The sequence below is a fragment of the Clinocottus analis genome, unplaced genomic scaffold (assembly GCF_023055335.1).
Source record: "Clinocottus analis isolate CAN_PGR_092001 unplaced genomic scaffold, fCliAna1.0.p SCAF_9, whole genome shotgun sequence".
NCBI lineage: Eukaryota > Metazoa > Chordata > Actinopteri > Perciformes > Cottidae > Clinocottus > Clinocottus analis.
The window spans coordinates 15,509,697-15,534,766 of NW_027176251.1; the positions used below are offsets into that span (position 1 = coordinate 15,509,697).

Genomic DNA, 25,070 nt, shown 5'->3' on the forward strand with positions numbered 1-25,070 from the left:
GGTAACGAACCCAGCTGTGTACGTCACACACGATGCCGCTTTAAATCCATCATCTCTCTCGTCAACAGTAGAAACTAGACCAGATATTTAATATTCACAAGAATTCATAGGGAGGAATCTAATTTCCAAAGGGCATGCTACAATTCTGTTTTCATTAGGGGGTTGCTCTGCGTTTCCAGAAGCTTCTGTACCGAGTTAGTAACGAGCGGACAGAGGGAGCCTGCTCACGCTCGCCCAGTAGCACTCTGACTAACCCCACCAGGCTCGGACCACATCCATGCATCTTGAAGCAGCCCGTTCCACCCTTAAGACTTCCAGGGTCGCCAGGAGAGAAGCCCGTGTTGTGGGAAACAAGTTGAAGCTTCTTACAACAATACCTTTTAGTTCCCTTGAAGGCAGCTTGAGTTTGACCTCCAGATAATCAACCCAAGATTACAATTGATCGGACTCGGACAAACTGGCATAGACAGGAAAATGATGGACATGTTATGCAACTACAGCTTTGTCAGCTGCTTGCTTTGTCAATTTTTTTCTTCACAAATCCAATTATTATAGTTGTTTGCGCTTTCTAGGGGCTTTGGAGTGCAAATACAGTATGTGCAGAAGCCATCGCTATTGGGCGATGCAATTAATTGTACATGAAATACTCCGTTAGCAATTTTCCATTATTTTTTTACAATGCAAATATTGTTTTGTTCAACACAGCATCAATTGTGCATCGGTTGTTAAAAGGTGGCACAATCTGGTTTGGATAGTACGGGTATTAGGGTGAGAAATAAAAAAGATTTTCATTCCAGTCCATTTTGAGTAATAACCATGAAAGGATGTTTTTTCAGCAATGGCCAGATAATGCATTTGCATTCCGTAATTGTCTCTCTCTGTACGATACTTTCCATTGTTGCTGACCGAGTCCGCCCATACCATGCAGGAGTGAAATGAGGTCTCACCGGGAAGGATACAGTCATAGTGCACTGAAAGGGATGCAGAGGACAAAAGATGATGCGTGCATGTGTGCGTGCATGTGTGTGTCTCCTTGCAAAGGATCATTTAAGATTAGTATGACCATAATATTTTAAAGGTCGCATTGTAGTCTTCTTCAAAACAAAGTGCTCTGGGCTGAGCTGTAAACGTCGGTTGCTCTTCCTCCGTTGCATCGGACGCACAAAGTGCGTCTGCTGCATCCAACGGCTGACGTGTGCTTTAAAACAAAACTCTGGGGCTCGCTCACACCCAGATAAAAATATCCCAGCTTCACACTTGTATGATTTCTCTATCCAGTATGAACATCATATTTACTTTTGTGTCTGAATAATAATCCTTTCATTAAATAATTCCACTGTCACAGCCAGAGGGCCTGACTGTCATCTATCACACAGACACACACACACCACACACATTCTTTGCGGGGACGTGATCTGAGGCTAAACAAGATGTCCTCTGGGCTCGCCCAGGAGTGGTCACTTGCTGACTGAATGCAATCGAGTGTTTATCGGGTCTCTCGCTCTTTCCTCTCTTCCTTGTGGTGAAGGCGTATGTGATGCTGAGGAAACACGCAACGCTTCAACAACAAAAGGGAGGAGAAGGAAAGAAAAGCTATAAGCCCCCCTGTGCTGAGATCTATACTTTAATTAAAAAAGGAAGATTAAGAAATAATTGTCTACTTCAATACTTTTTTTTCTACTTCTTATATCCAACTCTTTTGCATGACAAGTGATGCAAGTATGTAATGTTAGAGCTTAAGGAGGCCTAGCCCATATTGATACATCATTCTCATGAGCGTGGGTGTAGGAAGAGACTGAAGCACAATAATAAAACACATTCTAAAAAAGGACAATCTTTTTTTAATCAAGAGCCAAAGCCGTCTTTGCACTTGCATCCTTCTGTTTTCTTTGCGTGCTGAATGAGGAAAATTAAACTCTGCGCCAGGTACTAAAATTTATATTGCGTTTATATTCTGAAGTGCCGTATATCCTAAGCAGCAGCAGCAGCTCGGAAAATTATATGGTGCACTTCAATCTAAGCACTTCCGCAGGCAACACGCGCACTCACGCTTACTTTGCTGTCATGTTTTAGCTAAAGTTGTCTGAAAAACAATTACTAGGAAATTTGTGTGGTCAATTTAACTTTAGACTATTTCATGATTTCTCCTCACTTCATCCTGTGATAATGAAGGAACAGTGACCCAGACAGAACCGGCACCTAGACACAGATAGGTGGAGGGGGTCAGTGCCGCTGCAGGCCGGCGCAGGTAATGGGGCCGTAATGGGCTTTTATCAGCCGCACCAGCTGATGCTGGTGTTTGCCCTTCAGTGGAAAAGCAGTGCAAACAGGAAGTGCCGCATGGAGACGTCCCCGGACGCTGGACGGGCCGGGATGAGTCATGACGCCTGCTGATGACAACTTCACCAAAACAGGCTCCAATAAAGCGTAGCTAACCTGCCCGTCATAAACCACTCACGTTGTGGCAATTTGGTGGCAATTCCTTTTATTTTTATTTCGCCGTACTCCGAATCAACGTAATCGCTTTAAATTACTTCAGCCTTGATGCACGGGTAAGAGGAAGGCGTTAAATGCCTCCTCACAGCAATGTTCCCTCAGTAAGAGTTAGGAACTGATAAGAAAATGGTATTTTTACACACCATCAGAAAGCAATGCTGACTGAGCAAAGAACCGGTTAAACATTAAGCAAAATGGAAACCGCACCAGTTGGAAGCAGCTTTTTGATCAATAACGATCAAACATAATACACACTATGATAGAGCTTTGATTTCCACTTACCCCTCGAAGAAACCTTTTAACGTTCACTTTGGAGCAAACGCTATAGAAAACCTGAATGAACGCCACAGGCAGTTCATGTTTTAAGTTGGCTGCTTCCCTTCCTTCGTAAAACGAGATCGCAGCTTAAACCTGCGTCCTAATTAATCCCTGTTCTCGTTCCCGAGCTGCCAAAAAGCACCTGTGTGAGGAAGCGGAGGTCCCGAACATTTTTTTACGCCACAGACCGGTTTCGCATCGGACGATATTTTCACGGACCGGCCTTAACGGTGTGGGCGATAAATACGACGTAATATATATGAGGTAACAAAATGATACGACCGATATGAAGCAATTGTAAAGTGCATAAAGATACAACTCACCATTACGCCGAATTGGTGGGAGCGCTGAGCTGGTTTCTCTACTACGAGCTGTTCCCATGTCAGTTTGATGGGAGAAAACGTCACTCGACGTGCGTTTATGTCCTGTTAACTCTGTAAATTAGACCTTTATGTCCAGTCTACTGCTTAATTTAAACCCGCTTCACAAAGACAGGATGTTAAAAATGGAGGCAGGATTTTCAGAGCTTTTTTGGTGAACTCAAGGATGCTCTGCCTTGATTTTACTCCAGAACACTAAGATGAAACAGACTTTTAAGTTTCATTTTTTGGGGTAACTATCGCGATATGTGTCAAGAGGTTACGCGCAGACTGATGTATCCAGTCTTTTTTCAAAATAAAACTTTTCTGACTTTTTTTTCATTCATTCATTCATTCCTTCTCTGCGGCCCGGTAGCAGGGCACCCACGGACTGGTACCGGGGCAGTGGCCCGATGGTTGGGGACCACTGTGCTCGGGGAACTGGCGAGAGAAAAACTAATGTCATCGTGCCATTTAATAACTGAAGTGAGAAGCGAGCCTGCTTACAAGAACAGCAGCGCATCTGAGGTACGTGTCAAAAGCAAGTCAGTGCCTGGTAACCAAGTCGTCCCGCGAGGGTTAAAACTAATTGTGTGTTGCACGGGAGCATGCCTACTTTGAAGTATCACTGTCAGCGGTGGATAGTTACGAGGAGGCCTGCGCACATATTCAAACAAACACCCGGGGGACAGAATTAAATCACACACACGCACACGCACACACGCACACACTCTTGCTGAGCGGAGAAATTAGTTTTGCATAACATTGGGTCAATATTGACCTTTCGTTGAAAATGATTTCGTGGCTGCATCCGTCCTCTGATGCAGTTTAAATAGTTTGGCATTTGTTATGTAATAATAATCAATACTTCATTGACCCGAACCGATGCACAAATCTAATCAGAATCCTCCATATATCTATTCATGATTACATAGCCCACTTGCCAGAGATGTGCATGTGATCCGGAAATTGGTTGTATGTGTGAAATGTACTGCGTGGGTCCTGAGCATTTAGCAACTGCTAAATTAGCATACATCGCGTTTAATATCAAAATCACCTATGTGGACAGTTTTTCAGCCATTGCTCGACTGATTTTGACAACATCAAAACTCAAAATGGCCTTTCAAAGTGGTCATATATTACAACACATTGATCAGAAGTTTCAGCCGGTGTGGACAATTTAGGGGATGCTGAATGAATTGGACAGATAACTTATATATTTCTATTTCTAAAGAACTTTCGATGAGGAAAAAGCTCTTTGCCGTTCTTTTGAACAGGTCTCAGAAAAGAACGGAGCCATAAAATCCATCTAACTTTAAAGAGCCGTAATTCCCCTCACGGCGCCAAATCCGCTGCACTGGACAGACAGCGTATGTATTTGAAATCACTCCGGTTATTCATTTTAGGATATTTATGCATACAATTATCCAAGCGATGCAGAACATTTACATTTTTCTTTACAGACCATTAGCCGACACACTGACTCACATTAAGGTCCTGGAGGTGACAGTGGCAAGTACCCTGAACAATCCAGAATAATATGACTTATGGCCAAATAATATCCTCAAACAAGAGAGAAAGGAGCAAAGCATGTTTCACAGCTAGAACACATGCAAAATGATGAGCATGACACTCCATGTGCACTTGGTACACAGCGCATTACAACTGCAACACTTTCTCATCAAACTGTCACAACGATCTGCAAATCTCCCTCCTCTCTGATGAAAAGCAATGTAAGTATCGCCAGGCTTCTCTTCATCAGAGAGGAGGGAGACGTTGACGTGCAGATCGCAAGGGGCAGTTTGATGAGAAAGCGTTGCAGCGATGGCCTCGAGCGACCACCCGGAGAGAGCGTGATTCTATGCTGTTGATTTGATGTTGAGAATGGCGTCTCCATCCACAAGTGACATGTGATACACACCTTCCCGGCACCAGCAGACCAGTGTCCTTGCTGACAATGTGGACAGTTGCAGCTCAGAGAGGAGCCGGGGAGAGCTCGTGGTCTGCCGAGTCACCTGCAGCTGTGGGGGACGGCACTTTCCTCCACATACAAATCATAAAAAAGGTAGAGGATCACGCTCTCTCTGAGTGAAGCGCCCCGTCAGGTCCCGCTGTGAAAGGGGAGGCGTCCACGCCCGAGGCCATGAGAGTGGTACCTGGTGACCTGCGTCATCGGACAGGAGGGAGCTTCTAATTGGCAGATCACATCTGCAGAGAGACGCAGCAGGAGGCAGCGTCCATCTGGGGAAAGGCTGGACACTCTTTTTCAAACCATCAAAATCTGTCCGCCAAACAATCGTTGTACGAGTTACATAGTACAGGAAGATTTTGTTTTTTAAAACTCCCTCAATTAAAACAGCCTTAGTTAGTTCCAACTGAGTCAATTTGCTAGTGACAGTTAGCAGAAATTGACAGTTGCTGATTCATTCTTTCACTTCTTTTTGCTAATAATTTGAGTTATAGCCTTGTCATTTAACCCTAGTCGTAGCCTATGAAGTTTTATTTACGCCTGTGATGGTTCAGAGGCGATTCTGCCCCCCGGAGGAGCTAGAAAAAGGGAATCTTACCGTTTTGAGTGTTTTAACCCTTATAATGGCTCAAAAGAGAATATGTTTAATGGCAAATAGCATTGGACGCGCACGCACACACACACACTTCACCTCGGCTCACCCTGAAGACAATCGAGACCGACACAGAAGGGAGAAAACAGACTGCGCTTGTCTTCCTTCCCTGATGACTTGAACGCTCCACGCTCTTCCTACACAGATGTGATCATCACTGTCTTGAGGGTTTTATTCTCTCGCAGAATGAACCACTGACTTGCCATCTCGTCGCCATGCTTTATTTTGCACAATTACACTTTTGGCTCACCACCAACTCCCTACAGGCATGTGTGGTGATGTTTGGCTTTGGGCGTTGGACCACTGCACACATTGTATATGAGAGGAAAAAATAAAAAAAGTACTTCATCCTGGGAGGTTGCATCTTCACTGAGCTCCAGGGCGCCTCAGTGACACTGATGGTTATATTCAAAGTGGCACAAAAGACACAGAGGGTGTCGGTTTTATGGGGAAAGGTACACTTAGACCTGTTGATTGAGCTTTTCTGCTGCATTTTTATGGGATGATCTACTATGCATGAAGCACGCAATAGTTATGGTATATATCCAACCTGACTTGCTTGTTTAGATTATAATTAAAATCAAAAGTTGCCTCATTAATATAAGAAGAATTCAGAAAATGTACACTCCAATTGCCATTAAAAACATGCACGCGTCACAACGGACAAATGCCTGGAACACTGACATTTGAGATTTTCTCATTTGGTGTTCACAGACCACTAAGTTTCATTCATCAAGGTAACCGCTAACTTTCCAGCTCCCAGCCAGACTGCTCACTCCAAACAAATGCCACGCTGCAGGAGCTTCTGAGTCAGAAGCCGTTCATTATCGTGAAGAAAAAGATATTGAGTCGAGATATCCGAGTTGAAGGAGCTACCGTGTCAATGTGGATTTTAAGGCTGTCGTTCCAGGTTCTGTTCACGATAACACAGCTTCCCACTGTGCTACCAGAAACTACCACATTATCTATATTTCTACTGATGGTGCTGGAGATGACGAGGTTGCCATAAAAACATGTAAATCACTTTATTTTAGTTGTCTTTTAACTCGTGGCCGAACATTAAAGTTAATATGCATGTTGATGGAGTTTCAAGATGTGATTTGACCTCTTACCAAAGACTTCATCTTGTGATTCAGGTTCTTCTTCTTCTGCTGCTGCCTGCACTGCTTCAGGTTCAGGTGACGAAGCCTTTAAAACAAAAACAGATTGAAGAGGTGAGGCACTGAGGTGCCATGGCAACGGAGGAAAGGCAGAGACCAACAGAGCGAGAGAGAACAACAGGGATCGGTACATCTATTTAGGCTTGTGGGCTTTGTATTCGCAGCAGAATTATGCTCAGAGACCCGTTTATATAACGTTCAAAAGCAGCTTCTACACTTATTGAATCACATAGGTATAGAAGTTTGTTTCTGAATGTCTAATATTTCATCAGTTGGTGGGTTGAACCTTCATATTGATTCACTTTTGTAACTGCATCGTGGCTTTACCTTACATGTGGACCTGAAAACTAACTCTATCAAGCCTCAAGGGAGTCAAACAGAGAAAAAGAGAGAGATAGTAGCCGTTGATGCTGCAGTAGTTCTGTGACTAAGTATAGTCTCTCGTGTCAGCTGGGACGAGAGCCGTGAATCTGTCCTCCAGAAAACAATTGGTTACAGTTCCTGAAACACACTCTGTGGCTTGATTCAAATGTGTTGCCTTGTGTTAACCCATACATTTGAAATCTAGTAGAAAAACACCAGAATCCAGCAGGCCATTGTCTAATAGAAAATACACGGATGTACTTTGGTGGGAGATTTCTGACAGCGCAACTTCTGCTGCTGTCACTGAGGGCGAGTAATATTGAGGAAACGTAAAGATTAAATGGCACCGTTTCATCTTTAAATGGAAAAAATAGGCCCGTTTTAACAGACTTTCCGGATATGAAGAATTATTGATTCTGGTCGGATTCAGGCTGATCATGAGTGATGAATTAAAGATAACGCACGCTGACTTGTTAAACCTACCTGTACCGGCATTTATTGAATCTCCTCTTTCATTTAAGTCCATATGAAATGACTTTCTATAAGTAAAGTTACGAGTTTGTATTTCGTGGTGCCATATAAACTAAACGTGTGCTAATCCTCACATTTTCTAAATCCGCTTACTAAATCCCTCCTCCTCCTCCTCTTCTTCTTCTTCTTCCTCCTCGACGACAATGCACTCTCACGCAGCCCCAGCTTCCACTTCCGAGTGGGTTTGCCAACATAGGGAATCAACACTGACGTTCAAAAGCTGTGGGCACGCCGCTCACAATGTGGCATGAGGAGGAGCGCAACTGTGACAGATCCCTGTGAGCCGAGGGGAGGTGGACAAGTGCGGTGAGCTCGCACTTAGTGGTGCAAATCACGTGAAAAGGTCAACAATGTGCCATGCTTCTGAAATTGTATTTGTCTATTCAATCATGTAAACAAATAATGCAAATTTGTTTGGCACCGTGACATTCAGATTTAGTCAGCAGCCTCGATGCTGGATACAAGTTTCCACTTCTGATCCTAGTGTGTGTGCCTATCTCTCCAACTTATCGATGTCAAAGTTTGCTCTTTGCAGATGAGACAACTGGTCCAGGGTTAGTCCAAAGACCGTTGATGAATTACTTTAAAGCAACACGAGAGACAGAAACAGAGAGAAAAAACTAAACAAATAGGACAATATTGCCATTTTTGTGCATTGATATAGCTCACCTTCTCACTGCAGTCCCACAGTCTGTCTAGCACGTCAACATTTCTTCCCACCATTAAAGGCACTCAGTTTCAACACACACGCATAGACACAGCTGTCGTATATCTCAATTCCGCCTTGCACTTTTTGGAAGTGTAAAAAGATTTGCAATGCAGATAACAAATCCACATTCCTGGAGCCGAGCCGCTGATGATGATTGGAAGCTCGTTGAACTGACATTGCTGGAGGCTGGGGTCAGTCATCGGACTGGTTTCACAAGCAATGAGCTCCGGGGAGCCTTTTGAAGTAAGATTGTATGACAAACATTTGTATCTTTACATAAGTGAAACTGATGGCCAGGATTTTGCCCCATCATGTTCTATTTGATGATTATTCCAGGCACTTGCCTCAAACACGTCATTCCTATCCCTGCTGTATATTACATGGTGCAGAGACGGAGGTCTCTCGTATCATGAACCCAGCAGATTGCAGTCAAGTGCACCTTGCCCATTGGAATAGTGCCAAACACACTTTTGGTTCATTTCTCTGCGCTGCATACGCCAGCAAGCCACGGACCAGCTGCTTTACTACTTGTTTAAACGGTTAACAAAATAACTACCTAACAAAGCCGAATTGCCACTTTTAGGGCCCAATGATTTGAAAAGTGTTTTTTTTTTCCGTTTCTGGAATGATGCACTCTTTGTTTAAAAAAAAAGAAAAAGAATACTTTGGAGTGGAAAATCAGCCACTTTTATCACTGTAAGCGAGTGTCTTGGCTGTTTGTTCTGCGTAAAAGATAAACGCTAATGTTTGTGAGCATATTTGCTTGTTTGATGGGCGCGTCGGGCGAGAACACTCAGCCGTGGTGGTTCCTGCCGCAGCTCCACTCAGGCCTCTGATCTCCATTCAGTACTACGAGTGGCGTGTGGGGTTCAAAGTGCCTAAGTACTCCTTATGTTTGAGTAGGTGGGGGGAAAGAAGAGTGCAGCCATTCGAACATCTTTCAGGACTCGGCTGATTTGAGGATTTCAAGGAATCCTCTTCACTATCTGTAGTTTGGTGATAGCTTCAGTGTTTCGTCCTGTTCACACTCAGAAGAATGATTGGATCATCTCCTTATCACTAAGAAGAGCACCAGACACACACACACACACACACACACAGCATAAAAAAGGCCCAGTTGTTTACCATCACCTTTAAAAGGCGCTGTTGTATACCATCTCTTCCAAACAAGCACTTAGTTTTGTGGTTCAAATACAGGAGACAAACAATGGTCTTCTTGGTCAAGACACAACGGGGTACGGAACAGACTTGAGGTGAGAAAAGTACACGTATGATTCAGATGAGGACAGATCTCCCACAAAGGACCAGAAGAGACAGGAACTAGCCTGCTGGGCTGGTAACAACACACAGAGCGCTGTAATTGGGTACAATAGTGAAGCTGAAGGGTGGAAGTCTGCTAGCTGGGCCTCAAGCTCCCTCATCTGGAGACTGCAGTCTTCAATTCAGCTGTCTTAGTATTATGGCTGCATCACAACCAAGAACAAGGCAGGACTGACAGAGTAGCATCATATTGTGAGGTGCTTAAGTACCGGTGGACCACACATAAAACTGCCTTACAGCAAGAATAAACTGCTCAGCATTTCACATCTAAACCACTTTTCAATAGGTAATCATCTCATTACAACTCCGGCTACTTGATACTTTAAATTGCATTTATTTTTATGTGTAGCCAGAGGTGATGGGTATTAGTTGCGCTTCTTCCCGGCTGCAGAAGAAGTACATAAAAAATGTAATTTATCCTAGTAAAAACGGGAGAGAGGCTCAAAACCTCCTCAGGTTTTGAGCCTCTGATGAATTAGGGCGTCTGATGAATTGCAAACATTGACACCTTCGCTCCTCGCTGTGAGAAAGTAAGGCGGACACACAGCGTTACCAATTTCGAGGTTGGCGTATATTCTTTAAAGCAAAAGACACAAAAGGGGAAAGTGTAATGCGATTAAACTGTGAGTTTATCTGACCTAGCATAAGATGATTTTACACCTGATGAGATTCTTTGTCAGTTAATCATCAATGAATTATAGTATACATTGTATATTAGTACATTGTTTATTCTTGAAAGTGTTGTAATTGTTTTTTTGGGTTACTTAATGCACCTTATTTAAAGTTATTTCTGTATTTTGCACAATAATTAGCTGGCACGCTCATTCTTGACCCGTTTGAGATTTCCTACATATCCCCAAATCTTTTAAAACACCATCTGAGAATATGAATGGTAGGTTACATTTGCAGGTGGAGAGCGCGCTGGTGTTAGTTATTGCAAGCGCAATCATGTATCAAGAGCCGGAGAGGGTCACTTTTTCATGTTCTGTTTCCAAGCTGAGAAAGGTGCACGGTGATACTGGAGAGAACAGAAATGTTCACTGCAACTCTGCAGCCTTGACACATACTGATGTTTCCTGGCGTCGTCTGAGATGTCTGAAAAATCGATTCCGCTCACTGTAGCCGGGCAGGAAATATCGCAACATGATATGTAACAGATTTGGGCTGCCAGGAATCTGTACAAACAACACAATGGGGTCCGAAAAAGCATGGTTCACTGCAAATGGAGTCCTTTTGAAACGTAATGCGTTGTTGTACTACGTTTCTTTCAGCGTTGAATTCACCCAAAATGCAATACGAAGTGACTGAATCATACAAAATGACTGAGTAACGGCCTATTTTTAAATTATGTATTGAAGAATCTGTGGGCTCATTCTGACCAACAACTCCGCGTCCTCCGTGCCTCGCTCTGTAGTTCAGTGTTGTCGACACAACATTCAGTGCGTCAGGAGAAATCTGCACCAATTGGCACACACATATTTGCATTTGGGGGAACATCAGATGTGCCCATCTGCCTTTGTTCCTTACTCTGGCAAAAACTTACAGTAAAGAACGCGGTGTTATTTATCTCAGGTGGGATTTGAGGCTGTAAAATATCAGCGGTGTGAAAATGTCAGAGATATTTTGTTAGAGCCGCTATTGAGGTGTGACAAAGGAAGGCATGGGTACATTTTACCCTTCCTGAAATGATAAGGCGCTGGGAAAGGGATCACGACTCAGACAACAGCGCCTAAACACGACCTGCTTTACTCTGTCACGCCGTGTTCCAGCTTAACTGTCACTATGACAACTGGCTGTTTGGCCAGACCTTTAAATTGACTTTGATGTCATGATAATCAGGCCTGAAGAGAGGGGGAAAACAAAAAAAAGGTAAAAGACAGAGGGATATACAATTCTAAAAGATGCATAAACAACGTGGCTTGGGCGCGACAGGCCGCCTTAACGCCTCTCCTTGAGCTTCACACTTGACAAATTAATCCACTCCTCTTGCTCCGGCTCTTCCCTCTCCAGAGTGTGCTGTGCAGACTAAGGAAACAAATCATCTGCGAGCTGAACCATCAACCTCCCTGCTGTTTCGAGGCTCCCCTCTTCCCCCCCGGGGAAGCATCACTCCGCGTTTTTTTTTACGCTGCAGCCCACGGTCCCTAATGCTGTTTTTCTTTTTCCGCCACCTTGCTCACAATCTGGCGCGAGCGCTGCTCAAAGAAAGCTAGAAAACTCTTGGTACCTAAATCGCAGCCTCGACCATGATGGCCTGAACTAGTCACATCCGCTGTACTTTTGAAAAGAGGACTTGAGCAAAGCTGGGGGGTTAATTGCGTGTCGTCATTAAATTACATTACTGTACCAGTTTAAGCCGGATCCTCCTCCGTACTTGGCGCGCAGAACACCGTCTGGCTTGTGAATTTGCAGAAAGATGAGTCAAAAACATATTCAAACCCAATAATTCAAGCACATTTGCTCTATTTAATTACAGCACTATTAGCGGGCGGCAGACATTTTCTGTCAAATGCTAACCCTGGGGCAAAGCTTAGCGGCCAATTAAAAATGCCTATTGTGAGGGGCCTAACGACTTTGTTTATTCCAAAAGAGAAAAGAAGAAAATCACACTTCATTTCTTACTTCCTGTTTAAACTTCGGCACAGGATGTAGAGGCTTGAGTTTTCTTAACCTCAGTGGACAAACCCGTTGTTCCATCCGAGTTGAGCATCAGTAACACAAGGGCACTAAAACGTCCACAACATTTCACACCTATCAGTTCGGAACAAAAAAAAATAAAAATTCTCGATGGTGCCAGATTGTTGTTACGGTGTGAGCAATTTGGTGTTATACTATTAATGTCAGACAGCTGAACTTTGTGGACGCAGCCAAACAGAGCCCTGGTGACCACCGGGCCAAAGCTAATGGTTGAATGAGATGGGGACCTGGATAAAATTTTTAGTGTCAGCCTTGATGCACAAAATCCCCTATTAATTTCCTCCAGTTCAAATGGGTTTACCTCGCCGAGCACTGTTGGGACGAGGCTTGTGGTTTAGAGTGGGTTATTATAGTGCGACACCCACGAGGCACGGAGACCCATCGTGCTCCCAACCAGCACCCCACGGACGGACTCTGCACTCGTAATAGTAGGGTCTTACTCCAGTGGCATTTGAGTCAAAAATAAAAGCATAGACATGAGGGATGTAGATAGACGTCCACTCCACATTTGCAAAGTAGTCTCTGCCTCATCCCTTCCCTCTGCACAGCTCGAACCTCCATACGAAGCAATGACCTGGTGCATTTTTCCATAGATCACGACTGCGCAATACGCCTGAGAGATGAGTTTGAAGCATCGCCTGCGGCACTGTGATCACTGCAAAAACCCTGGCTTTATGATCCAAGTGCCGTAGGTGAACGAGTCAGTTGTAACCACATAACCCGTGGGCGGCGCAGAAATATATAAGAGCTCTTTTAAACCTTAAAGAAGAACAAAAAAACATGACAGGGGGGGAACCCTTTGAAAATAACTACACAAAAGAAGTATTTAGCAGTTTAAACCATTGTGCTGTGTTACATAAGCTGGGACTTTTTGAAAAGATATTCAAGACTCGCGCACTGGGAAGCGGGTTAACAGTTGGGCTGAAAGCTGAAGGCGATAAATCAGAAGGACTGAACAGAGTCCGAAGTCCTGCTGCTAAAGGCCGGTGTTCACACTGATAAGGTGGAAGAAAAGTCTCCAACACATGCTTCACTCTCAGGCCGTCAGTTTGAATGATTATTTCGCATGCACAACAAAAAAGAAGATTACCTTGCTGCCTGTGGGCGACTCCCTCTTTCCTAGATGCTGGCCCATGCTGCTGTCAGGCTGGAAGAAAAACAGAAACTGTATTTACACCGAGAGAAGACTGTAAACAGCATATTATGTGACCATTATGTCCTCCTCCTTATCCAAGCAAGGAGTGTGAAACTGTATCACAAATAGCTCCAAAAAAAAAGAAGAAGAAAAAAAAAAAGACACTGGTGCCTTTGCCAGTTGACTGAGCTTCGTTTTGGGCTGGTGTGAAAGCTGTCAACGGAGCCCTGGTGTGGACCAATCAGCTGGACCGGGGCTGAGAGGAAAAAGGAGCGTTCTTCGTTTGGTTATAAGTACGTTTATTCACGCTCCTTGGCATCTAAAATGAATAATAACTGCACCAAGTCCGATCAACAGGTAGAACAACGAGGCGGCAACGTGGAAAGATTGAGCGAGCGGTCCGAAAATCACAAGGCCGGCAGTTCAAATCCTAGCTCTTCCCGTCAACATGCTGAGCTAAAATAAAGATAAAAGGCGAAGGGGTTTGGATAAAAGACACTTGGAAACAGGGCAATATATGGCTCCTTCTCCTGAACTATTACCATGGGGTCGCTGCCGTTCACTTAAAGAGTAGGACACATGCCACTGTATTAAGTCTTTCACTTTTTTCCACTTTCTTTCTTTTCCATTCACAGAATAAAAAAAAAAACATGGTGTATTGAATAAGACCATAATCATTGGATATTAAGAGCATACGCTCATGCTCACAATATTTCTTGAGGGTAAATCAAATGAAAAGTAGGCTCATTTTCTCATAGCGTTCTATACAATCAGACTTCTTTGTTAAACAACCTGGTGGCCATTAGAAAGAATACAAATTTAAGACACTTCCACTTTGGCTTCACTTTGCTACCTGTGTAAAACACACCCTGACAGCGATACAGCTACTTCATCAGTCTCATCATCACCCTTGAATCTGATGCAGTTCTCCACAGTTCCCGATGCGACAACAGCGTATTATCTTGCATCGGGTGCTGCAAATTAGTCTCAGCCTCCCGATTATCTGCTGCTGGGCAATCTAAATATGTTTGTTGGTCATGAGACAAAAAATAGGAAACTAAAAAGGTGTGTTATTTTATCAAACAAAAAAATGCTGCTAAATTACAACCTTAAATGATAATGAACAAGTTAAATTACAATACAGGTAATTGAGCAGCGCTAAGAGGGGAGACTGTCAGTGATTACTGTGTCACTGAAACTTTCCCCAGCATGTCAAACTAAAGTGCTGCAGCAATATAGCCAATAAAACAGAGAGCTAAATGACTGACTCGGGGCGACAAGTGTACTGCAAAGTCTGTGAAAAGCAGCGAGACGTCCTGGAAGTGAGACGCGTATGCGAGCTAAGGATAGGTCTCACGTGTTAAAGCTCAACCGAGAACGTTCATACTCAAGATTCAATAACTCAGGCAAATAAGAACTGCCGTTTAATTATATTTCAGAGGAGCAAGTGAGAAAAGGTGTAAAACTGTGCATCAAAGTGCAGTGCAGAGAAATAAAATTTAAAAAAAACCTCCCTCCTCTCCTTTACTTTAAGATAATCTCAGTGCGTGCAATTTTGGCTTGGAGGAGAGTTTTTGCAGACATGAAAAGAAAAAAGGCATCCCTCATATTTGGCACCTATTTCCTTTTCTGGAACATGTCAGAAAATTGTCAAGAATGTTTATGCAACACTACAGTTCATGCTAAAAAGAAAAAAAAGCGAGGTTTACACATGTCCGTTAATGGTCCGCACTGACGTTGGAACAGGCGTTGAACATTGTGGCCGGCTGCTCAGCCAAGAAGACAGGAAACGGTCCTGCTGACGGCAACAATGTTGAAAAATGATCTTAATTCAACTGCATGAATGCAGTATGTGTCAGTTTTTATTATTCCAATTTAAAAATGCAGTAATCCTCCTACATTCCTGACTCGCAGGTCAATCAGTTTAAAAGACTCAAAATATGTTCATAAGGCCTTTGAACAATTCCAATAAATATATATATTTTTTAAAAAAAAAGGTAAAATCATGACCGATTCATTACTGAACTTCATGTTCATGCACACAGGCATCACCACTTTTGTTTCCACGGTGAATAAACATAAAGCAGTGAGAGATGCCGTTACATCATTACATTGTCCTGTGAACAGGGAGCGCAGGGGAGCAATGTTTACCACTGGCAGCCGCTTAAGCAGTGCTTCAACACTCAGTACAGCAATTAAAGAAAAAGGCTCCAAGGAACTGAAAACACTCCTGAAACAAGAGCGAGTTTCTCTTCTGATAATCAGTCTGATTATAATGTAACCGACTGATGCCTCTCTACGGAGCGGGGAGCTGCCATCTCTGAAAATGAGCTTATTAATGAGGAACATTTAACGGCCCAGAGCGTTGTGTTGGGCTGTACTTGTAAGCAGCGGAGTTACTGTGAGCGCATGTTGCCAAGTATTTTTTGCCACTATGCTCTATGGCAGTGGTTCGCAATCTTATTTCAGTTTTTACTTATTTTTCAGCCAAGAAGCCCCTGACCAGTGCTAAGAATTTATGGTTGAAAAAATAAATAAACCCGATGTAATACAAAGCGCTTTGCCATCACTGTCTGATTTGGTATAGAATATATACAATTCAGTTTATGAACTTACACCTATGTTTTATTGAATATTTATATATGGATTTTTAAAGGATTTTTTAAGGAATGCTCATAAATATATTTTAAAACATCTCACATACCCCCATTTGAGAACCACTGGTCCATGGAGCAGGAAAGGTAGCGTACAATGGGGTTTTTCTCTTCCTTTTCACGGATGGAAACAAGGTTGGTGAGAGTGATCCAAAGCAGTGGTGGGCAGGGATGTCTGTGATTTACACTGTAAAAACAGATTTGCTGTCTGACAGCTGTCCAGTTTAGCTCCAGAACTATCCCCATCCAGGCGTCTACGCTGATGCAAACAACCAGCTAACCAACAGAACCACGCTGCTAATGTTGGGACAAAAAGTATATTTTTCAACACAAAAAAAAAAGTATTTGCGCCTGTTTAGACATCTGTTCCACGTGACCTGGTGTCTGACAGCTGGATTAAATACAGTGAACACACAGTGCTCGACTCACCCCAATCACAGGTGCTTATAATCCTCACTAAAACCACGAAGGTTGAAGTATGTCGAGAGATTAACCCCTTTATGTTTACTCGGTACCAGCCATTTGCTCTTAAAAGGTTACAGCCCTTTTTGATGATGCAAGAGAAATGTGTAAATACTATACAAGGGCTACACCTCCCATTATTGATTAATCTAACTCTGACGGCGCACAATATGAGATGCATTTCGATTGCTTCTCAACACGTCAATGCCTGAGCAAGCGGCTCAAAGCTAACAGTGCCAACAGCACTAACAGTATGGACTACGGTGAGCGTTTTGCTAACAGTGTGTACCTGTAGGGGAACAGGAGGGTGGGCGTTACGCTACCGCCGTGGCGCCGTAGATCAGGGCGGCGTTATCAGCTTTAAAACGCCATACGACAGCCAGTGAGGGCCGATCACATAACACTAAGACGTGCACGCCTCCGGCCGCATCAACAAAGCAAGGAGTAGCTTGGATAACACTACACACAGTTGTGTCTATGTTTGCTTGCTCCTCCATTAATGCTCTAAATGTTGTGTACTGTTCCTTTAAATAGGCCTAAGCTCCTTCTGTTGCAAGTTTTCCTTTGTGGTCTCGTTGCAGCAACAACTGCTCCAGCAAGGCATTAGGCAGCTTAAAGAAATGAAACAACCAAGCTCACATGAACTTGTCACAGTTCCTGAGAGAATATTGCACAATCAACTTCCAAAAGGAAAACAGAGCTTACCGATTAGTGGATATATCACTTAGCCAGCCAAAAGAAGAAAATGATGGTTTATTTTTGAGCATGCTTTATTAACACGCATCTGTACAAAGCTATTAAGACACCATTTGAAAGCTATAGTGACTTTTAATAATGAATTAGCATTCTCAAAGTACATAAGCGCTTAACACTGATTTGCTATTTTAATGCTATAGAGAAATATTGGTGTTAAAAAAACCTCACAAATTAATTTGAAGAGGCCTTTGTGAACTAAGAGAATGGGCTCAATCATATCCAAGTGTGCTGCTAATTGAGCCAGAACAGTTGTAGAAAGCACTAAATAAGCTGCAACTCCTTGTTGATTAAACAAACTATATAGTCAGCAGCTGAGCACTGGCATGGGGAAATGGGGAGACGTGCAGGGAATCTAGTGGTATGCGCCTAAACGTGGAGGAGGACTTGCAGCAAGTTTCGCTCTCGAATGTTACACAATCAGAGCCGAGGAGACCAGCAAGGACTTGCAGAAGACTGTTGCATAACAGAGTGTGAGATACAGAGAGGAGGGGCGGTGGATGGGGGTGTGATACAAGGCTAAAAAAAAAAGAAAGCTTTTCAGAAATTTAGAGATAGGGAGGTGAAATAGATGTAATAGTTCCTTTACGAATTAACCCTCACATTGCTGTTAATTGGCAGCTGTATTTGAGTGCATCTTTTGGACCATTTGTTTGCCCTTTAAATGCTCCATTAGGATGGGAAAAGCTCTTAGGGATGGGGCGGCTACACACAGGCCAAGACCTGGAAGAATCCATTACCACTCGGCAGAGTCTGCAGCACACATGAGCAATTATCTGTCTGAGCTGTCCATCACATGTGGCTCTTAAAAGAAAAAAAAAAAAAAAGACATGAAAAGCAACAAAAAAAACCAACCTGCATTTAGATATTCAAACAAACCTCCCACCTTGTGTTTTCTGTTTGCGGCACATACTGGACGTATTTTCTGTTTTCTACATTAACAATAGAACAGAGGTCATGAAAATGTAAGCATGCAAAAGCAGCAATGTCCACCAGACAGATTGCAGAACAGCTAAAGGAAAACCTGTCATGAAAACCTTCTCCAGGCTGCCTGCTGCAATTTTGGCTCATTAAATCACAGAAAATCAGCCAGTAGAAAAAAAAAAAAAATCCTTTTGTTTTTCAGTGAGGCTACAGGTGATGCAGGAATGCATTTCACTGACTGACTAAAGATGAGAGGGATATTAGCCTGCAGCAACATAAATCTCCCTGTCTGGATCAGATGAGCGGTTCATCTCATTGTCAAAAAAGGAGAATGGATTACTCAACAACCACCGCAGTGAAACTCTTCGGGGGCCATCAGGTTTGGAAACAATACCCCTGCAGGAAGCATGCTTGTGGTTCCATTTTGAAGAAACAACTACGAAAAACAGACAAAATAACATTTCTCAAATGGATTTTTACAGCACTGGCATTGCCCTGACTGAACATGACTCCCTCAAACCGAGGGGTCGGCGAGATGAATGCGAGGAGCCAAGAAAACAATGTGGAGCGTTGCTTTTTCTACTCTCTGGAGCCTGTTAGTAAATCAAAACGTAGTATGCTATACTAAGTCAACATTAAAGTCCGACTTTCCCAGAACAGACGCAGATATAATACTCTTTAGGGAAAATTAAACTTCACAGTGGTGAGATTTTGAGTTCAGTTGGGATTTAAGAGGGTTTTGGGTCAGTGACTCCCTCAACATAGGGTCGGCACAGTGCTGAACGCAGAGGAGATGAAGCAGAAAATGAGTCAAAGTTGTATCATATTATCATAGATTTGATACATCCTGTCTGGTAATGTTATTACGAAGTTCAAATGCAGGGCAGTGTCATATACGCTTTCTGTCCAAACAGCTTCTTTCAAGACCCGTTACAGCAGCGCTCCCCAACCAACCCTATACCAACGCACTTACAATGCATACATTCTAGTAACCACTGTCAGGATATTTGATAAGCAGCCGGCCTGGCGTGCACAACATGCTGACAAACCTATTTATTTCGGTCTACCACTAAAGCTAGAGAACGTGTGTGTGTGTGTGTGTGTGTGTGTGTGTGTGTGTGTGTGTGTGTGTGTGTGTGTGTGTGTGTGTGTGTGTGTGTGTGTATATATATATATATATATATATATATATATATATATATATATATATATATATATATATATATATATATATATATATATATATATATATATATATATATATATGTGTGTGTGTGTGTCTGCCGTTGCCTGGTTCTGTTGTTTTTGCTTTACATTTGCTCTTGTGCAAGCAAGACAACAGCTTCTTTTTAACCCTCCAGCTGCCCTCAGTGACTGCACCGTGTTGCACTCGACTCAGAGTCAATTACGTAATGAGGACGGAGCCTATGAATGTATGTGTGTGTTGAGGAGACACAGGAAAGAATGATTGGTTTCGGTTGCACACTGCCCATCTACCAGTGAAGGGACTCTCTTCTTAACAAGAGGTTTGAGGTCAAAGGTCAACATCTGTCCCTGACGGATGGCATTTTATTGTACAGATAGCGATGAGTGCCTGCTGCAGGAAGCCTTACTTCCTCTCTCTCGCTCTCTCCCTCTCTTTCAGCCTCAATTTGTTTTTCTCTTTCTGTCAGGTCGCTAGAACAGGGCTGTCATGTTTGTAAAAAAAAAAAAAAAGGGAAAGTGGAAGACTGAGCGAGCCAGCGAGTAAGAGTGATTTTTTTCCTCGGCTTTTCTGCAAGCCAAAAACAACAAAAGATTGTTTTTAAAGTGTAAGGAATAGATGAAATGGTGCATCTACCTGCCCTGGTGTAGCTTGCTGTCGTTAACTTTTAAAGATGGATGCCAAAACACCTCAATCACGATTTGTTCATGTCATCACGGTGGCAATTCATTTAGGGAAGACGGTCGCAATGTAAACAATAGAAAAGTACAGCCTTCCAGTCACCAAGTTATTTATCAAGGATGTGCACATGTAAGAGATCAGTGTTTTTCTTCTTTTTTTTGCCTGAGCCCTGTGTCGCCCCATTCAAATGAATGAGAGGTCTTATTCCTTACAACACTTGCAAGGAGCGACTAGTTCTACCCTGCAATACAGGAACAAAACAGTTTCTTTAGCAACATATGGCGAGCATGCAGACATTTTGCAGCTTCAGCAAAGTATTTATATATATATATATATATATATATAATGAGCTTCTTTAAAGATTGCCAAGTTGAAGATTTTAAACAACATAAGTGTTTTTTTTTCAACCAACAACATTTGCCTAAATAGCTCACTGGCTACGGCTCAGGAAATCAGGCAAAGCAACAACAGTTGTCCTCCTCTGGCTCGAAAATAATATGCTCATCTTCCTCCGTTAAAAAAAGAAGAAGAGAGAACAGAAAGCCTGTCAGGCTTGGCGACGGTGACTGAAAAGGGTGGCAGGTTATTTTACGGTTGATGATTTTTGGTGGGTCAACCATTTTCTTAGAAGGTGTTTTGCTTGAGACAAAAATAACAACTCGACAGAAAGGAAAAAAACACACATATACACACACACACTCAACCCGAGTTTCTTTAAGCTTTTAAAATAACTTTCCCTGGAACTATATCTGCAATGTTTGGCAGATCATCCAACCAGAGGAATGTTTTGCTGGTTTACTAAGCTATTAAAAGAAAGCCAATCCCAATGTTGCCTTTAACATAAAATAACACCTTATTAATTGCTATCGAATCCGTTCTCGATATCGGTCAACACCAAGTCCAAGTATCGATATCGGTACTGAAAAAGTCTGATTGTTAAATCTCAGTTATTATCACAAAATCATGTAGCGACCAGGGGCCAACCTCGGGGTATGAAAAGTGAAGGCAAAGCAGACGTCCCTCAAACTTGCAGTCTCTCTACTGGCCGGCAGGGGGGCGAATCCTGTGGTTACAAACAGGAAGTTACATAATATGAAAGTCGATGAGAAAATGAACCTACTTCTCATTACCTTAGTAAACATTGTGAACATGAGTTTACGGTCTCAATCCATAGTTTCAAGAGTTTTTCAATACAGCATGCTTTTATGGTCTCATTTAGAGTCAAATAGACCATGAAGCAGGATATGCTGCAACCACGGCCTTGTCCGGTCTGGAAGTATATGTGTTTTTGTCTTCCCAGCTTTAAACCTTTCACAGTGTGTTTTCAGTTCATGCCATTTTTATTTGAACGCTTTGATCAGCTAAAAATGTCTCATTCAGCGTTTGTTTGTACTAAGCTCCACCCTCCCTTATCACTTCTGGTTGCAAAAGAAACCCGAAACAAGGTGGCGCCAACAAAAGTGCCGAACTCGAGGCTTCAAAACGGCAGTCCACAAGCCAATGGGTGACGTCACGATGACTATGTCCACATCTTACACACAGTCAATATGACAGACAGATATGACAGACTGTTATTCTGCTCAATTTCTTTGAATTTCTAAAAAAATAAAAGACAACCATGGGACTCTCCTCCTGGAGAAGCATATGGCTCAGGGGGAATACAACACTCGCAGGGGTGCATTGGAATGTATAGCTATTGCCTTGTTAATTCAAGCATTGATTTGTTATGCATGGGCACCTCCCGTCCCTCCCCGGGCTGTCCTAGTGATGAAGGGCCCCGAAGCATAAGCACAATGCTCCTCAATGGAGATTCACAACTGCTACCAAGTGAGGGATTTGCTTTCCTATAATCCAAGCTACCACCCCTCGACTTGGTTCCAGAGGAAACATATTCAGCCGAACCATCTGCCGCTGTGATCCCTGCGATGTGCCAACACACTGTAGGCTGTGACACCACTGCGGATGACAAAATAGCACCCCGAGTTGACAGGCAGCACCACGCCTTCGGCAAAGTTATCGCGGTTTCGCAGAGGAGGTGTTCATATAGCAGGTAATGTGACTCAACCTGTCTGCCAAGAACAGGCACAGACAGGAGGGGAAGTGAGACAAGAGAGGAAGTTTGTGAGTCTGCGAGGAGGACGGAAGTTGACTAACATCAGTGCATCACCTGCAAGTAACGGATAAAGTGCAGTCACACATAAACATATTTAGTGGGCAGAGTGGAAAAACGTCACTCAGTGTGGGGGATTTTCGCACAACACTTAACTTTTTACTTAACTTCTGCAAAACTACACGCAGGGCCTGCTGATATGAAAAGGAATGCGGAGGGACACAACGTGGCGGCTGAGCAAACCTCTTGGTATGTTCCTTCCCGGCTGAGTCGAGGCAAATCCAATGAAACGCAAAAGGAATGCATTCCAGCTGCTTTCCCACCTCAGGTGGTTGCAGGCCAACAGAGGCTCCGCCTCAAACTATGCGAAGGTTAACCTACAACTGCTGGCATCCCGCTACGCATACAACAATATAAGCTTTTTAAAATTATTTTCCCTGTCCAGTTAGTGATCTTTAACATGCCACAAAATCTACAAGATCACCACAAAATTGATTTCCATGAACGCAGCACCGATCTGTGTCGAAAGTGAAACACTCATACAATAATGTGATCCATCACATGAGCCCATGACAAGGCGATTGGCCTATTACGTATTGCACCTGGTACGTATTAGAAAAAAACATGATCTTGAACAACTAACACGATCTGATTTGTGTTCTCTCCTTATCAAATAAAAGGAGGATGGAAAAAATGAAAGCCAAAGTGAGGATTAAACCTACATGTAGTTTGTATAAAATGGAGCCAGAGGTTACCTTGCTAAGTGTTTCCTGGCTAGAGGACATCCAGGACTGCAGGCTTGAATAAATCAGTGCAAGCAATCACTCATGTGTGAGTACTTCATTTATAGGCCGTGCATAAAGGAGACAGTTATTGAGCATGTCACTGCATTGAAATCTACTTTCTCTCATCTGGTATTATTTTTTTTTACTGAAACTAACAGACCGTGTTTAAACATAGCAGTCATCTTGTCACAGAGCCTTATGCTGCTGCTACATCTTAGCAGTTCTGCTCTTCAACAGATCAACAGTTGTTCTGTTCAGCGTTAGGCCACTCAACATGTCCAGTTTCCGATACAGGCCTCCCCTGTTTCCATGTAAAATCAAGCAACAACTCAAGCTTGCTGTGTGCTCATCCTAATTTAGGATGCAGAGTGATGTAATACTTACATTTCATTTAGGCTTCACATTGTAGCCTATGTTTTTGATTAAAAGCCAGTTGAAACGTCTATCCACTGGCCAAGACAAAGAAAACACAATATATTGAACCCACTAACACTGACATGTTTCCTTCGTGGTAAAATCAGTCAGACAATAACATATAGGTGTAAACCTCCATTTAAAATCTTAGCATTTTAAAGAATACAGTTTGATGCAAGATGACATAAATCGTTTGACATCATTTATACTCTAAAATAATCGCGATGCGGATCTGAACAATTCGGCATATATATGATCCACCTTTCAAAACGCACTTTAAATTAAATGTAAAATAAATACGTTGGTCCAAGGGTTCACCGCCAACCAAACACACGGGGGTTTCCGGTAGCAAACAGTGCGGAGCAAAATAGAAATGTCTGGATTTTATTGGGTTAAAGTCCTGTTTGGCGTGCGTTATGTGTGCCGAATTGAAGAAACCCGTCTATTGATTAACATCAGGCTTTAAATTCGTCGGCACAACGTGTTATAATACTACTGGGGGATAGACGCGTTAAAAGTACGCTGACTGTTCACTGTGATTGGTTCAACGAAGAAGGCAACAGGGCGGGTTGTAGTATTTGGTGGTGGTGGGGGGGGGGCGACACTGTCAAAAGCACCTGACGAAGAAAAGGGAAGGGGGGGACAGTCTGGTGACAGTGGTCCGTATTAAAACACACACTCCCTAAGAACAAATTACATTCATAACATATTTCCCCCTGCAGGTTTCGCTACAACTGTTACGCGTTGTAAACAAGTCGACGTGGATAGCATGTTTACCATCGTTACCCCATGTATTTTGGTGCCGTTGAAAAAACATATCGTTTTGGCGATTACGTACGCGCGAGACTGTCCTTGCGTTGACTTTTCTCCGCGTCGTATTTGTTAATTTGTTCATTTTATACCAGGTCGACTGTGCACACGTACCCTTCTCCGGTTAGTCTGTGACAAATGCATCCACAGCTGAGCCTCGGACTGGATGTAACGAACTGTCAGTCTTCCTTCAAAAGCGGCCGATGGGTCGTCAACATCAACAATAACGCCTTTTTTCCCCCCCTTTATGGCTCGCCCGTTGTAGGAATCGCGCAAGTGTCTCCGTATCAGACACAACAACCAAAAAAAAAAAAAAAAAGGAAAAAGATGAAGACGAAAGAAAAAAAAAACGTGTCACGGTGCTTCCTGATTTAGGTACTGTGGTGGTGATGTTGTTTGTAAGGGGTGGGGCGGAATGCAGCTCTTAGTCCGCCAAGAAAAATGTGGCTAAAGAAGCACGCTGGCGCACGTCTGTGCTTGATTAGGGAGCTCGTGCTTCTTGGCACAGGAGGGAGAAAAAAACGCGCGAGACAGCTAGAGTCGTGGTTTTAAAAATACAATCTC

General features: G+C 43.0%; 1 protein-coding gene across 1 annotated transcript in view; it reads right to left on the bottom strand.

Moving 5' to 3' along the window:
- Positions 1-24,865, bottom strand: part of LOC137780773 (myelin basic protein-like) — a 39,330-nt gene extending 14,465 nt beyond the window's left edge. Inside the window, exons 1-3 of the mRNA XM_068568979.1 lie at positions 24,621-24,865; positions 13,665-13,721; positions 6,907-6,982 (exon numbers count right to left, since the gene is read on the bottom strand). Coding sequence (XP_068425080.1) covers positions 6,907-6,982; positions 13,665-13,721; positions 24,621-24,650 — 163 coding nt within the window. The 5' untranslated portion in view covers positions 24,651-24,865. The remainder of the gene's footprint in view (positions 1-6,906; positions 6,983-13,664; positions 13,722-24,620) is intronic.
- Between the last annotated feature and the right edge of the window lie 205 nt (positions 24,866-25,070).